At 40.9% G+C, this 17,117-nt stretch overlaps 1 protein-coding gene across 13 annotated transcripts in view; it reads left to right on the forward strand.

Annotated features, from left to right (window-relative positions):
* Nucleotides 1–17,117, forward strand: part of PTK2 (protein tyrosine kinase 2) — a 375,599-nt gene that overhangs the window by 229,774 nt on the left and 128,708 nt on the right. For all 13 annotated transcript variants that reach the window (XM_074943797.1, XM_074943800.1, XM_074943801.1 and 10 more), the window contains 4 exons: nucleotides 10,623–10,763; nucleotides 11,221–11,298; nucleotides 12,452–12,559; nucleotides 16,988–17,105. In XM_074943797.1, coding sequence (XP_074799898.1) covers nucleotides 10,623–10,763; nucleotides 11,221–11,298; nucleotides 12,452–12,559; nucleotides 16,988–17,105 — 445 coding nt within the window. The remainder of the gene's footprint in view (nucleotides 1–10,622; nucleotides 10,764–11,220; nucleotides 11,299–12,451; nucleotides 12,560–16,987; nucleotides 17,106–17,117) is intronic.

Here is a 17,117-nt window from a genome sequence, read left to right on the forward strand (position 1 = left end):
GGCTGCCAGCCAGGCTGTTGGTGAACTGAGAGCTCTGACCAGGGGCTGGTTCTCCGCACAGCGCTGGGAATGGGACGCGCTCCGCTGGGGGCGGGGGGGGGAGGGGAATATGGAGGACCAGTGGGTCGGGGGGGCAAAGCAGGGAGAGGACAGTGAGAAGGGGAGAACATAAAGGGCCAATGGGTGACAGCAGAAGCAACATGTAACCATCCGCCACCTGGCACCTGCCTGCATTCATTGGCTGCTGCAGCGCACAGCCAGTGCCAGCCAGAAATGGGGCAGGGCCCTGCTGGCTGAAAAGCCGGCACGCAGAGGGGGCTGCACTGGCGGACCAGCAGAGGAAGCGGCTGGCCCCATGCGCTGCATCTTCGCCCCACCACCAGCCTTGCACACCCACCCCAATCGTTGGCCACTGAACCTCCACTTACCGCTGGTGGGCGGGCAGCTGGTGAGCTGGGTTCCAGTCAGCAGCAGGACCCGCCAGTACTGATGCGGGGGGAGACAGAAAATATGGGACAATTTGTCTGTTTCTAAGAAAAAGTCGGGAAACCTGCAGGAGAGCTTAAATCCCGGACTGTCCCTTTAAAAATGGTCACCCTATGTAATGCAATGTAGTTAAATAGCACATATATGAACTGATGAAGTTTGAGCTCATCACAGAGGCGATTCACATGACCTTAGAGATTTAATATTTAGCTAATAGGGTTACACTTCTGTCTTCCTTACCCAATGTAGTAGTGCTAGAGACTGCTCCCAAAGTAATCTCTCTGTTGTGATGTTGCTTAGAATGTAACTTCTGAAGCAGAAGGGGAAATTTGGAGAGAGGAAAAGAGGAAGAGACATGATTAAGAAGTCACCAAAAGCATGTACTCCTGATAAACCAAATTCTGTAGTCCTTGCTGAAGGCACTGTCCAACTCCCATTGCAATCAAAGAAAAGATTCCCATTGACTTCAGTGAAGCTGGACTGAGCCCTCAGTTTTTACTCAAGTCTCACTCTCAGTGAAGTCAGTGGAATGCTGCATGATTTGCTCTAATGCTGGTATTGGAGGGAGGATAAGACAATTGTCACTAAGTAATTTACAATCCTCAACATTGTTTTATAGGAGTCTTGAAATGAATGGGATGACTATGTATACTGTTCGTATTCAGTAGTTTATATGCATACATTTAGAGACTAAATTGTAGTATGGCAATGGAGGGCAACTCATATGGTGTTGAAAGGTGTATTTTCATGTGTACAATATACTATTTTCAGTTAATATCTCTTACCCATTATGAAAAAGAAGAGAATGCTGAAAGGGCTTAATTCTCATTTTAGTTTGTCTAAAAAAATACAGTAGAACAGGGAGAAGAACTTCAAAAATGAATTGAACTTATTTAAAATTGTAGAAGATGTGTATCCCAAATTCCACCTGAATGCAAATCGTGACAGTTTGTTGTGAACAACTCAGAATCAGGAATCATAATGAAAATACTAAAGGACCTATATCTGTGTCACTTCTCCTGTGTATCATTATAATATATGAATAAAAATAATGAAATATTTTATATTTATCCTCTCTAATAAGATCTATTTAGTCTTGAATAGCAAGCATCTAAAGAGAACACTTACCTTTACAGAAAAGATTGTTACAAGGAGGAGGGAGAAAAATTGTTCTCCTTAATCTCTGAGGATAGGACAAGAAGCAATGGGCTTAAATTGCAGCAAGGGCAGTTTAGGTTGCACATTAGGATGGTTAAGTACTCAGGGTGGTTAAGTACTGGTATATATTTCCTATGAAGGTTGTGGAATCTCAATCATTGGAGATTTTTAAGAGCAGGTTAGACAAACACCTATCAGGGATGGTCTAGATCAGAGGTGGGCAAACTAAGGCTGGGACCATCCTGCCCTGCCCTTGAGCTCCTGGTCAGGGAGGCTAGCCCCTGGCCCTTCCCCCACAGCTACGCCACCGTGCAGCTTGCGCCTGCTTACTTCCCAGGCTTTCCAATAAGCCAGTCCTGCCACTCTGAGTGGCATGGTAAGGGGGTGGGGAGCGGGGTGGGGTTGGATAAGGGGCAGGAGGTCCTGGGGGGCAGTCAGGGAGCAGGGGCTGTTGGATGGGGCGGAGGTTCTGGGTGGGGGGCAGTTGGATGGGACAGAGGTTCTTGGGGGTGCAGTCAGGGGACGGGGAACAGGGGGGGTTGGATAGGCGTGGGAGTCCCGGGGGGCCTGTCGGGGTGGGGGTATGGCTAGGGGTCAGGGGACAGGGAGCTGGGGGGGTTGGATAGGGGTGGGGGTGGGGTCCCAGGGGGCAGTTAGGGGGAGGGGGTGGTCAGGGAACAAGGAGCAGGGGGGGTTGGATGGGTAAGGGTTTTGAGGGGAGCTCTCAGGGTGCAGGAAGTGGGAGGGGCGGATAGGGGGCAGGGGCCAGGCTGTTTGGGGAGGCACAGTGTTCCCTACCCGGCCCTCCTTACAGTTTCGCAACCCCGATGTGTCCCTTGGGCCAAAAAGTTTGCCCACCCCTGGTCTAGATAGTACTCAGTACTGTCATGAGTGCAGGGCACTAGACTAGATGACCTCTTAAGGCCCCTTCCAGCACTGTGATTCTATATTGCTGACCTGAAATTGAACAATATGTATCAGCGATGTATTGGTGGACCTACAAGAGCCAAATAATGCTTTCCAGTATAAAGAGGAGGCAAGTTGGTATTGCTGAATGCAGCTTGCACTGAGTAGCAAGAAAATATCCTCTGATAATCAGGTAATTTAAGACACATAGGACCATTTAACCTAGGGTTTTTTTAATTTAATACTTTTTAAAATTTCCATAATATCCTCCTTCTACCTTTTAATAGATGTTGAGTTAAGCCTAACATCCCTTTCTCCCCTTATCCTGTGAGGGAGGAAATTATCCCCATTTTAGAGGTGAGGAAGCTGAGGCCCAAAGTTATACATGGAGTCTATGACAACACTGGGGATAATACCTAGGTCTGACCCTCAGTCCTCTTCTTTAGACAACAGGTTATCCATTCTCTGTTATAATGGCCTGCATGGTGATTGGTAAAGAGTGCTATCAGACTGAGCCAGACAAAGAGCAGTTTACAAAATAAAAAATCGGCAAAGCCTCTTTAACGAGTAACCCATTAAACATAAAATATTACTGAAAATACAATTCATTGACTTATCTTGACAGGATGCTGAGCTGATGCTGCTTGTTCCAGTTTGCTCTTACCGTTCTTCCTGCATTCACACTTCCTATGTGACTCCACTTCTTCCCAATAGAAACTATAGTTCTTGACACTGCTTGAGCCTTTCGAGCTCTCTTAAAGCTTGATTCATTTGCTAACCAAAGTCAGTGAAAGAAATAGAACTCAGTAGTCGTTGGAATGGGCTAGAAGCAAAGTGCCCCAAACTAATTGTTCTCTTTATTTGTGTATTACTATCTTGATGCCCTCTGCCCGCAGAGTAATCCTCCCTTTTCTAAATATCTTGAATAATTCTAAATGTTCTGTAAAGACTTATTGATCTAAGGAGTATATAAAGGGGTTCACCCACCCCAGGATCGCCTCTTTGTGTCCAGGTATGGCATAGAGGCTGTCTTCCCTGTATGCTGCCCCCACCAATGGTTGCTCTGTCGCTGCGGTGGTCTCTCTTCCCACAACTTGTCTGGGTTGACTCTTCTTTCAGGGCTAGGATCCGAGGGGTTATTCTGCCGCCTCCTGCTCCATGCCCCTGCCACCCAGTTTCCTCCTCACTACCTCTCTGTTCCCAGAGAATCACTGCAGACTCCCTTCCTGCAGCCCCTTTCTTCTTTGTTTTTTTGGCGTAACAGACTTGTTTCCTGACTGCCATGCACTGTACTTTATATCTTTTTCATGACTCAGATTCTTCCACCTTTCCTGGTTTTCTTAAAGAACTGTAGAATAGCTTTTTTTTTATTGGGCCCCATTTTCCTTGTATTCTTGATAGATGTTGCAAGGAAAATTTTGTTACCTTAAGACCCCTGAGTTTTCTGTATAAACGCCTCCATTCACTGGTACAATCTTTACAATCACAAAGGATATAATCTTGCATTTTCTGGATTTATAGGTTATGGATAATCCATCTTTATGCTGTTAATTATAAATAAATTACTGTTTAATCCACACTGCCCTGTTAGAATTCTAACTAGAGGCACTTCACTCTTCCTCTCAGGGCCTTGCATTGTATCAGCGTTCTCAGCTGTTGGACATACTTCTCGGAATTTTTCCCCTTTTTGTTTCGTTTGCCCATAGTTCTTCCTGTTCCTCCCTTAGCTCATTTTTGATTAGGTGTTCAAATTCCATTTTGCTTAAAGGGATTCCTAGGTCATCGCGTTCATGATTAATAGTATTTTCTGCCAGTTTGTTGCCTTCTATCCCCATGTATGCTGAGATTTTACTATGGTTATAACCAGTAGTGCCAGTTTGGTTGTTAACATAACTTTTCAATATAGAATATCATTTCTGCTTTCAGACTTACCAATGTAAATTGCCTGCAGCCCTGTTAAGGAGTCAGACGCTTCTGCAGAAAAGGACCTAGGGGTTACAGTGGACGAGAAGCTGGATATGAGTTAATAGTATGCCCTTGTTGCCAAGAAGGCCAATGGCATTTTGGGCTGTATAAGTAGGGGCATTGCCAGCAGATCGAGGGACGTGATCGTTCCCCTCTGTTCGACATTGGTGAGGCCTCATCTGGAGTACTGTGTCCAGTTTTGGGCCGCACACTACAAGAAGGATGTGAAAAAATTTGGAAAGCGTCCAGCGGAGGGCAGCAAAAATGATTAGGGGACTGGAACACATGAGTTATGAGGAGAGGCTGAGGGAACTGGGATTGTTTAGTCTGCGGAAAAGAAGAATGAGGGGAGATTTGTTAGCTGCTTTCAACTACCTGAAAGGGGGTTCCAAAGAGGATGGATCTAGACTGTTCTCAGTGGTAGCAGATGACAGAAGGAGGAGTAATGATCTCAAGTTGCAGTGGGGGAGGTTTAGGTTGGATATTAGGAAAAACTTTTTCACTAGGAGGGTGGTGAAGCACTGGAATGCGTTAGCTGGGGTGGTGGTGGAATCTACTTCCTTTGAAGTTTTTAAGATCAGGTTTGACAAAGCTCTGGCTGGGATGATTTAGTTGGGGATTGGTCCTGCTTTGAGCAGGGGGTTGGACTAGATGACCTCCTGACGTCCCTTCCAACCCTGATATTCTATGATTCTATGACAGGATTGCCATGGCAGCTGGCCACACATCTAAAGTCCAGTTGAGTGCTAGCATAATCTCTGTTAGCTCAGCTGTAAAGATGGATACAAAGTTAGTTAGCCTTACAGCTTTCTTGAATCTGAGGGAGGGCACACAGGAAACTGTTCCTACTCTTCTTGTTCCTTCCTGTTTGGAGCCGTCTGTCTATATTTGGCAATAGTGTCCCCACTTATCACTAATATATTGATTTGCTATATCTTGTATATTTTTCAGTCTTCTTCTTTTTTTATTTATTTACATAATTCCATGTCTGTCTCAGGAGGGATGGTTTTTCAGTGGTTTTTCCATGGCTATAGATTTCGGTCTTTTCAATCCTTTCTTTTCACTGAGATCCTTTATCCCCTTCTGTACCCTACTTACATGGAGAATTGTGATGATTTTTTTTTTTTGGCCCTATCCAGCCTCCACTTAATTCTCAGCAATCATTATATATTAGCTGCATGTTGTCATCTTCACTATTACCTAGTGTTTTGACCCAAAACATTAAATCCAGGAGCTTCATTCTAGGAGTGATAGCAGCTGCTGAAATGCCTATCTGTAGTACACACAGAGGCATAGTAATAAAGGCTCCACCCGCAGTACGCATTGCCTGTGTTTGGATATAGTATGGTTTTCTCAGATTTGTGTTCGGTGCTGATCCAAGGGCCTGACTCCGTATTCAATAATTGGTCTAATTAGCATTCCGGATGCACTAACACTGTTTTCTTATCTGTTCCCCAGAACGTTCCAGAGATACTTTTAAGAAAGTTAATTCTAACTTTGCACTTACCTTTAATATTTTCAATATGATCCCTCCAAGTGAGCTTGTTATCAAATATCACGCCCAAGAATTTATAATTTTTCACTATATTTATCTGTTGGTCATATAGGTATAACTTTACATCTTTTTGGACTTTCCCTGTGAAGATCATTCCCTTAGTTTTGTCTAAGGAGAATTTGAAGCCCCACTTGTTACCTAGTCTGCACTTCTCTTAAGTGCATCATTGATTCTTTTGGTGATGCTTTCAAGGGTTCTGCTTTTGATTCATATGGCACAGTCTTAAGCAAATGATGTGATCCCTGTTCCTGAACTCATCTCTTTACAGAGGTCATTTTTCAAGAGGGTTGAGCTAATTACACTTCCCTGTGGCATTCCATTCACAGTTGAATGTATGTTGGAAAAAGCTTTTCCTATTCGGACTTGTGTAGTTCTTTTGCTTAAGAAGTCCCTTACCCATCTGTCCATTTTTCTTATACTACCCATGAAGACCATTTTATAAAGTTGTCCCTCTTACGATAATGCATCGTAGGTTTTGTCTGTGTCCAGGAAGGTTACTATCATGAATTCTTTAGTTCTCATGCTTTTTTGTGCTTCTGTGTCTATCCTTACAATATGGTTAATAGCACTCCTACCTCTTCTGAACCCATTTTGCGTTCCATCTATGAACCCATTTCTTTCTAGGTGTGTTCGTTATCTCTCCATTACCATTCTTTCTATGGTTTTACCTAAACATGTTGTGAGGGCAGTTGGTCTGGATGCCACGGGTCTTGAGTGCCACTTACTTGGCTTTCTCACTGGGACAGTAATTGAATATTTCCAGTCCTTAGGTATTTCACTTTTTTGGCATATGTTGTTATATAATTTTGTTATGATATTATGATGTATCATCCTCAAGTTTCCTTCACTTAGGTGTTTAAGCATTTCAAAGCTTATTTGGTCCTTCCCTGGTGCGATGCTTTTGTTCCTTTTTATTGCTTTTTGGAATTCCCTCATGCTAATGTTTTAATTTAAAATACTATCCACATCCTCCTTCCCCCTCTTCTTCATCTCATAATTATCCTTAATGAATATTTTTCCTTTCCCTAATTTATATCCTCTAATCCTCATCATTACTGAACTTTTTGAAACATATTGGCCAGAATTTCTGCTTTTTCTTTGTTTGAGCTTATTACTCTTCAAGGTTTGGTATTTATTATATGTCTCTAACTCTTTATTCCATTCATTTTCCTAATTTGCTTATATACATCTGCTGTCTTGTTATCTTTTACTGTCCCGCATTCTGTCCTCCAGGTTTCTCTTTTTGCCCTTTTTATAGCCCTTTGTACAACTACCTTACTTTTTTTTTATATTTCATTTAATTCTCATTATTTAAGCCTCTTTCAGCTACAAACTTCCTGACTTTATAATCTCCACCCAGGCCCTCCCCAGCTGGGCTCCATCATAAGTGAAGCCTGTTGCTCTCACAGGTGCTGCCAGTTATGTTAATTAGCCTCACAGGCCCACATTAACCCCTTCAGAGCCTGTGTAGGGTCCATGCCCTGTCATAAAGTGTTAGCCAGATTTTCTAGGGAGTAGAGCAAAAGAGGAAGTTCTGTTTTTGTCTGCAATGTCTTGCCCTATTCCTTGGTCAAGTAGAAGAGTGAAGTGCTTTTAAGGCAGATGTAGTAGTTAGTACAATGGGGTATCCCAAGAGGGAGCCATTGGTAATTCCTGTTCATCTTAACTTTGACATAACAGAAAAATGGATTTGGTAGTATCGCTTGCACAGTTCCTGTTGCCAGTTCATAAAAATTAGCTGGCATTAAAGGAAACTACTTTTTAACATTAAGTAGTTGTTGTATCTAATAACATACGGTTATTTTAGATTAAAATCTACTATCTGTGTGGAAAAAAATATAGAGGCAAAATATAGATATTGTTGACATTTTGACATTGATGCCAACAACTGAGAGAGACAATAATCAAGCTGGCTCTAAAGCACCCACACACAGTATATGTTTCTTGCTCTAATGGCTAGGGCTTACTTAATTTATGGATACTGTATCTTATGGGTGGGTATATCTCCTGTTGACTTCAAAGATAGAAGAATTAGGCCTACACTGAACTGTTGAAAAGCCTGCTCTCTTTTCTTAATACCCTAAAGTAGCAAGTACTGTCCTAAAGTAGTAAATTCCATGCTACTTGTGCTACATTGACTTTTGTTTTAAAAGATTCCAAAAACAATTAATTGTCTTGGTATTACTCTATAAAGCTCTGTGAGGTCTGTTTCCGGCCTGTCTGAGAAACCATCTTTCCATATGTATCCTCCCAGCAGGTGGGGAGAAACTAGTACTAACGGTGTCCAGATAAATTCTGAGGGCAGAGCATTTTCTTTAGGGGGTCCTTGGTTTTGGAATTGTTCCCCTGGCCAGTTGGCCAGATCATGGCATAAGGTCCCTTCATTTGATCCACTGCCAAGGGGTTACTGATTATGGGATTGGTTGAGCATATTGGGGATGTTGCTTCTGAGTTTGTTGCTCTTTATCATAACACACGGAGGCAAAAAGTCCAGGGATTTCCTCTCTATGCAGCCAGGTATTGGTACTGTGCTTAATATTTTGTGCAGATGTGTGTATCTTTATATATGAATATAGGTATATATATTTAGTTCATCCTATGAGTACTTTTTTATGAAAGTGCGTATCTACAGTTAATGATAAAAAAGTGACGCCTACACAAGTCCTGAACATTTACTCACCAAAACACACATTTCAAGTCTCAAGGATACATAATCAGGTTCCTGTGTCTACTGGAAGTGACGTTATCTGTTTGGGCAGAAGGATGACCTTTGCAACTTGTGCATTGTTCATTTTTAGCAGGGGAGACTTTTAGTAAAATGGTATAAAATTCATTTATTTTCACTAAATTGTACATCTTCTCAGACTTCAATAACCCCGAAGTTGAAGGATATATGGCCTTGAACCAATGAATCACCACACAAGGACACGTTTAATTTTACTCATGCACGTAAGTCCCATTGATTTCAATGGGATTACTCACATGCTCGATCAGCACTTATAAGAAGGGGACAGAATTCTCTGTGTACAAATTAGTCAAACTTTGCCATAAAAATAATAATTGTATTCAGGGCTTTTTTAGTACTTGATCGTATAGACTATCCAACAGTATCCGTTACAAAGCAAATAGATTCATGTGTACACTCACAGTTCGTCAGTTAAATCCTTCAAGAAGAGTGGTTGTGGTATCTTCATCCTGTGGCCTAATGGAGAGAGTACAAGAAAGAGCATTAGTTCAGGATATACCCACTCTAATTATACGGTTGAACTGAAAACTCTTCTCACAAGAAATAGAAATAGAGCACAAATAGAGGTGGGTGCTGTGATGTTTGTTTGACTCACAGGCAGTGTTCCTTTATAAGAAACGAGAACGCAATCAAGAGATTGCTGAAAATAACAGCTTTAACATTGTGTCTGAATAAAAGAGGATCTGTGGAGAGGACTTTATTTTGAAAAATATATATTTACTTATCAGTAGGAGGTTGCAAAAGATTTTGGGACAAATTTTCAAAACTGACCGTGTGTTTCTGATATGTGTGAACTGCAAAAGGGCTATATGCAAATTGTGTGCACCGGTGATCAGTTAGGTGCCTAGCCTAGAGTATATGCACAAATAAAGAGCAAGTACAAATTAGAAGACAAAGTGTTTTAGTAGAATTTTTCATAATTTATTGAAAGCATAGGTTGCTGATATTTTTTACACTGGTAAGAGGTTCAGAAAGTAGCGGTAAACAAGGAACTTAGAAAAATTAGTTCATGCAGAGGATAATAATCATATTGTCTTGTCCTGTTTTGTTTAGAAAAGAGATGACTGAGGGGGGATATGATAAGAGATCTATAAAACCATGAATGGTGTGGAGAAAGTGAATAAGGAACTGTTATTTACCCCATTGCATAACACAAGAACCAGAGGTCAACCCAGGTTTAAAGCAAACACAGGAAAGTACTTCTTGACACAATGCAGAGTCAACCTGTGGAACTCATTGCCACAGGATGTTGTGAAGGCCAAAAGTATAACTGCATTCAAACGAGAATTAGATAAGTTCATGGAGGGGAGGTCCATCAGTGGCTATTAACGAAAATGGTCAGGGATGCAACCCCATGCTCTGGGTGTCCCTAAACCTCTGACTGCCAGAAACTGGGACTGGATGACAGGATGAATCACTCAGTAATTGCCCTGTTCTGTTCATTCCCTCTGAAGCATCTGGCACCTGCCACTGTTGGAAAACAGAATACTGGGCTAGATGGACAACTGATGTGACCCAGTAATACCATTCTTATGTTTTTAATTAAAATTGTTAGCTTGATTTTACACAGAAAGCATCTATCAGTAAATATGGAGGGATTTTGTTGTGTGCAGTAAAATTGGAAGATAGAATAGTGCATTATTAATGTTTGGCTACATCCTTTTCTGATTAAGAATCACATCTTTTATGTTTCAGTGGTAATTTGAGTAACTGATACTGAATAATAGATGTGTTTAATATTCACCATCACTGGCACAGCTTTAGATGCACAGACACTAAGTGATCTTTAAATATTTCATTACACAGGCCAAAACACTAAGAAAACTGATTCAACAAACGTTTCGACAGTTTGCCATCCTCAATAGAGAAGAAAGTATTCTGAAATTCTTTGAGATCCTGTCTCCAGTATACAGATTTGACAAAGAATGCTTCAAATGTGCTCTGGGTGTAAGTATAGGGAGCACAGTAGTCTTCAGATCCCATTATGGAATAATGGGTATAATTGACATTGTTTAGATCTGCAATTAATTGCCTGTGCATAGTACACGTTTTGATTAAAAGGATTCTCTTTTTAAGTTTTCATTAACCACAAAAGATATTGATTACATACATATCTCTCTAAATGAGTATCTCAGACGCATGAGAGTTTGGAATAAGTGTGGTAGTTAGATGTCAGTAGATATAAAAATTTATTGTATTTAATATACATTGGTGCTTAACTTCTGAAAGCCGTTGAAAGGAATAAAGTTATATATTAATCTGTTTGATTTGTTTTGAAGAGTTTACAAGTTTGTAAAGATTGTTCACTGAAGAGTGTAATGAATGATGCTGGAGAGCCTTTGTCCACAATTTTGTTCTTTTTCCCTTTAAATGTCACCGTCTCCACCTCCTTCTACATAAAAAGTCAAGCTGGATTATTTCAGTGGAGCTGGCAATTGGCCCAGAAGAAGGAATCAGTTACCTTACAGACAAGGGCTCTAATGTAAGTCTGCTTCTGTTTTCTTGTCTCAATGATTGTCTTAAAGGCTATGGAGTGAGGCACAGCTTGTTGTGAATGGGACTTTAGACAAAGATGAATGAAAAGTCTAATCTTTGAGCCAAACTAAGAAAAGGCAGAAAATTCAAAGTAAAAGCTGTTACTCAAGCATTAACTCATGCTGTGCGATGGGGAGAAAGCACAATGGTGTGAAACAGAGCCACGACTGACCTTAACTCTGGACTTGCTGGCTTTTGATACCCATTGAGGCACACATTTAAGGAATCTAAAATATTGGTGGTGACATCTTAAAAAAAAATAATAATAATTTAGGTATTTCACATCTGTAACGCTTTTTTTAAGCAGAATATTTACTTGGCTAAATAAATCCTTCAGCACTTTTATCTATCATTTAAAAGCTGTTGTAATGCAACAATTTCTGTAGTATCTCGATACCAGAAAGCGTAGCATATCTGTTTTTGTTTTGATATTTAGTTCATTTATTTTGTACTGCATCATTTTACTTTTGTCTGAAGTAAATTCATTTGACTAAGTTATAGCACCCAGACACCCATCCCCTCCTGCCTCGAGAAAACACACAGGAATAATCACCACACATCTGGCAGCTTTTACTGTTGTGCTTTGTGTTAACCTATGTATTAACTTTCACTGTATTTAAATCAGAGATACAGAAAGGTTTGGAAATCAGTGGTGTGTTCAGTTGAGAACATTCCACTTAGAGCACTCAAAAGAATGTTTTCCTTTGAGTATGCTATGAATTTGGACACAGTCTGATTGACCTACTGATTGTGGTGTGTTTTGCACTGAAGCGCGAAAAGATAACTATCCTTATTTAACAGTGACCCCTTCAGGCAAATAATAAGGAGTGGTATTGACTGGCTTCAGTCCACCCCTCCTCACTTACAAACATGATTACCATGATGAGGGTGTAAAATCCATAGAAATTGGAGGAGGGAGTGTTGAGGGTTATGACATGATGAGACCGGAATTGATATCAGGTAGATATGAATTCAAGCTTGCTCAATGTAATGTAGCGGTTCAATGCTATACATATGTGAGATACCGGGAATGTAGAGGAGAGTCAAGGTATTATGCAATTCTTATGCATATCTCATTTTTTATATATGCTTTTCTGCAGCCTACCCACCTGGCAGATTTCAATCAAGTGCAGACTATTCAGTATTCAAACAGTGAAGACAAGGATAGAAAAGGGATGTTGCAGCTCAAAATAGCAGGAGCACCTGAGGTAAGATATTGACTGCTGTGGTAACCTTAAAGTTATTGATAAAATTTATGTATAATTTGTTTCTCTACCCTATAAGAAAATTACATTGAAATGGTTTCCAACAGTTACACAGGTGTGTGCGTATATATATATACTAATACCAATAATGGAGCTTGAGGAAATTATTCTGTGTGTAGTAATGCTTTTTAAGTCTCTCTTTTGCAATCTAATTATAATAAAACAGAATAAATTTGTTTACTGAAAATATTTAAGTGGCTGCCTGTTTGAGGTCTTTTTTTCCCTTAAATTATCACCAAGCTGAGTCTCTGACATTTTTATTTACCTGTTAATATTATAGATTGGAACATTTAAATTAGAGCAAAGAGAATTTTACACCATGTCAACATTAACCAAAGCTCAGAGAAGAGTAGTTCATGTTCTATAGGGAGGAAAAATAGTCCTAACAATTGATTGTTCAGAGTACCAAATACATTACAAGAATTTGTAATAATACTGGATTGAACGTTATAGGTTTGTTACTTTGAATTTTAAATATATGTATATTTTTAACTTAGAAAAATATAGGGCCTGGGGTTTGTTCCGCTGGCTTTTCCCTTCTGGAATTCTTGGATTTCAGTACTTGGCTTGGTTTTATATTGTTCTATAGGCACATTATGATGCACTTATTCAGCACAAATGTTAGTGATTAGCAAGAGCTGTCTGAAATCAGTACTAGATTTTATGAAAAGTTGAGAATAAAGTAGATAGGATTATTATGAATAATAATTTCACAGCAGCCAAAAATTTGCTACCACAAATAAATAGGACAGCTTTCCTGCACCAAAGCCCTTACAATCTAAATGACATGGCCCTGTGCAGTTGTATTGAAGGAGGGGAGACAGTGGACACAGTAACAAAATTCTGTGGTTACACAAGAAAGATATGTGCACAGCATGGGGGAAATATTATTAGGGATTTTTTGTATTAAAAATATGTAAAGTAAGTAAATATGTGAAATAAGACAAAATGTTTTGGTGGACCTTTTTTTTGCCTCAAGGAAGGATTTGAAATAGGGGGAAAGAGAGAGCTTGGTGAACTTGGTCATGGAGGACATTCCATGCATGGGGGCAACATGGAAAAAGTCACGGAGACCACTGTGGAAAAAACATACAAACAGAGCATAGAGGCTGGCAGAATTGATGGAGACTAGGGGGGTGAACAGGCAGGCAGTGTGATAAGGGGACTAGGTCAGATAAATAATCTGGAGTACAGTAAGGCAAAGCAACGGAAGAGAGAGAAGCTTGAATTTGGTGTAATGGAGAAGAGGGGGCTAATGGAAGAATTTAAAGATGGGTGTGTGTGATGTGGTCCGAATCATAGAATATCAGGGTTGGAAGGGACCTCAGGAGGTCATCTAGTCCAACCCCCTGCTCAAAGCAGGACCAATCCCCAACTAAATCATCCCAGCCAGGGCTTTGTCAAACCTGATCTTAAAAACTTCTAAGGAAGGAGATTCCACCACGTCCCTAGGTAACGCATTCCAGCATTTCACCACCGTCCTAGTGAAAAAGTTTTTCCGAATATCCAACCTAAACCTCCCCCACTGCAACTTGAGATCATTACTCCTCCTTCTGTCATCTGCTACCACTGAGAACAGTCTAGATCCATCCTCTTTGGAACCCCCTTTCAGGTAGTTGAAAGCAGCTATCAAATCCCCCCTCATTCTTCTCTTCCACAGACTAAACAATCCCAGTTCCCTCAGCCTCTCCTCATAACTCATGTGTTCCAGTCCCCTAATCATTTTTGTTTCCCTCCGCTGGATGTTTTCCAATTTTTCCACATCCTTCTTGTAGTGTGGGGCCCAAAAATGGACACAGTACTCCAGATGAGGCCTCACCAATGTCGAATAGAGGGGAACGATCACGTCCCTCGATCTGCTGGCAATGCCCCTACATATACATCCCAAAATGCGATTGGCCTTCTTGGCAACAAGGGCACACTGTTGACTCATATCCAACTTCTCGTCCACTGTAACCCCTAGGTCCTTTTCTGCAGAACTGCTGCCTAGCCATTCGGTCCCTAGTCTGTAGCTGTGCATTGGATTCTTCCGTCCTAAGTGCAGGACTCTGCACTTGTCCTTGTTGAACCTCATCAGATTTCTTTTGGCCCAATCCTGCAATTTGTCTAGGTTCGTCTGTATCCTATCCCTCCCCTCCAGCATATCTACCTCTCCTCCCAGTTTAGTATCATCCGCAAACTTGCTGACGTTGCAATCCACACTATCCTCCAGATCATTTATGAAGATATTGAACAAAACCGGTCCCAGGACCGACCTTGGGGCACTCCGCTTGATACCAGCTGCCAACTAGACATGGAGCCATTGATCACTACCTGTTGAACCCGACGATCTAGCCAGCTTTCTATCCACCTTATCGTCCATTCGTCCTGCCCATACTTCTTTAACTTGCTGGCAAGAATACTGTGGGAGACCGTGTCAAAAGCTTTGCTAAAGTCAAGGAACAACACGTCCACCGCTTTCCCCTCATCCACAGAGCCAGTTACTCGTCGTAGAAGGCAATTAGATTAGTCAGGCATGACTTGCCCTTGGTGAATCCATGCTGACTGTTCCTGATCACTTTCCTCTCCTCTAAGTGCTTCAGAATTGGTTCCTTGAGGACCTGCTCCATGATTTTTCCAGGGACTGAGGTGAGGCTGACTGGCCTGTAGTTCCCAGGATCCTCCTCCTTCCCTTTTTTAAAGAATAATGAATGAGGAAGATGATCTTTATCTGTGAGAGCTGGAGGTTACTGTGGTCTAGTGGGGTCTATTCCTGCCTATGCCATTGACCATTTGTATGACCTGGGAAAGTCACTTGACCTTTCTGTACTTCTGTTTCTCCTCCTCCCTTTGTCTTGTCTATTTAGATGGTAAGTTCTTTGAGACAGGGGACTGCCTTACAATGTGTTTTTACAGTTAATTGCAGAGTGGGACCCCCGATGTCTGTTGGAGTCTCTAAGCCTTACATAACACAAATAAATTATAACAGCTGCATTCATTACTTTCCAGACATTCTGCAAAACTCTTCTTTTTTTTCTTGGGTCTTTGGGGGAGAGGGTGAGTTAATAGAAAGAGTGGTCAGGTTATTATGGTTATTGTTGCCAGTTATTTTAACATCGTGTTTGCAGTTCACCGTATTCTCTGTGATTCTATTTTCAGTTTTGTTTCTTTTAATTTTTGTAAAAGAGCGTAGATTAAAAAGATGTAAGCCTTAAAGAAGCACAAATAAATAAACTAAGTGTCCTGCTGCTCTAGCATTAATAAGAATTGGAGTGTGCATCACATTTTTCATTCATAGATCTCCAAATGGTGATTAAGTAGTATTGTCACCATTTTATAGATCAGGAAACCAAAGCACCAAGAGGTGGCTTCCCCAAGGTCATATTGTGAGCTAGTGACAGAGCTGGGAATAGAAATCGCATCTCCTGTCCTTGTGTCCTATCCACTGGACAATGCAGCCTCTAAGGATTTGAAAAAGAGAGAGGACAAGCTGTCTGTGTCCACATGGAGGAGAAAGAATAAAATGTTGGAATGAACAGTTAATGCCAAAACAGTCTTTAAGCTTGGACTTTTTAAAGTTGGAGGAGACTTACTATTAGGGCAGGGAATGTGTTGCTGTAGGAGCGTAGAAAAGGAAAGCATGGTGGAGATACCATCACCTTTAAGAGTTCAGAGGAATAAAGAGCTTCCACAGCAGAAGAAAATTATGTGAAGATTAAAAGAAAAGGAGTACTTGTGGCACCTTAGAGACTAACAGATTTATTTGAGCATAAGCTTTCGTGAGCTACAGCTCACTTCATCGGAATGCATCCGATGAAGTGAGCTGTAGCTCACGAAAGCTTATGCTCAAATAAATTTGTTAGCCTCTAAGGTGCCACAAGTACTCCTTTTCTTTTTGCGAATACAGACTAACACGGCTGCTACTCTGAAATATGTCAAGATTGTGACTTCAGTGTTGATTTTTTTGATGTGGACAATTGGCCACTAGAGGCTAGCCTGAGAAACCACTTAAATAAGACCAGGTTAATTTTCCATTTAGGAACAAAATTTTAATTTGCTGCCCCTTCAGACCTTATTCTTTAGGGGTATTAATTGGGACTGATATTCCTCTGCAAAAATATTTTAATATATGCTGTATTACCGTGTCCTCCTGTGGATGCGGATGGCACTTAGTATATTGTTGGTGCTACCAGAGTGCAAATAATCACTGCTAATAATCTTTTAATTTAATTTTGTATTTAATTTTATTCTTGCCCACATCTTTGTTTAATGTTTTCAAGTATGTACAAATCTCTGATACAGTGGCACAGCTGTTCTGCTCAATGCTTGCGACCAAAATAATGCCTCTCTTGTTGGTGCCTTGTTTTTTTTTTTTTGTGTTTTTTTTCTTAGCCTCTGACAGTGACAGCACCATCCTTAACCATTGCAGAGAATATGGCTGACCTGATAGACGGATACTGCAGACTGGTGAATGGAGCCACGCAGTCTTTTATTATCAGGCCTCAGAAAGGTAAGTTGTTGT

Source organism: Natator depressus, chromosome 2 (assembly GCF_965152275.1).
Source record: "Natator depressus isolate rNatDep1 chromosome 2, rNatDep2.hap1, whole genome shotgun sequence".
Classification (NCBI taxonomy): domain Eukaryota; kingdom Metazoa; phylum Chordata; order Testudines; family Cheloniidae; genus Natator; species Natator depressus.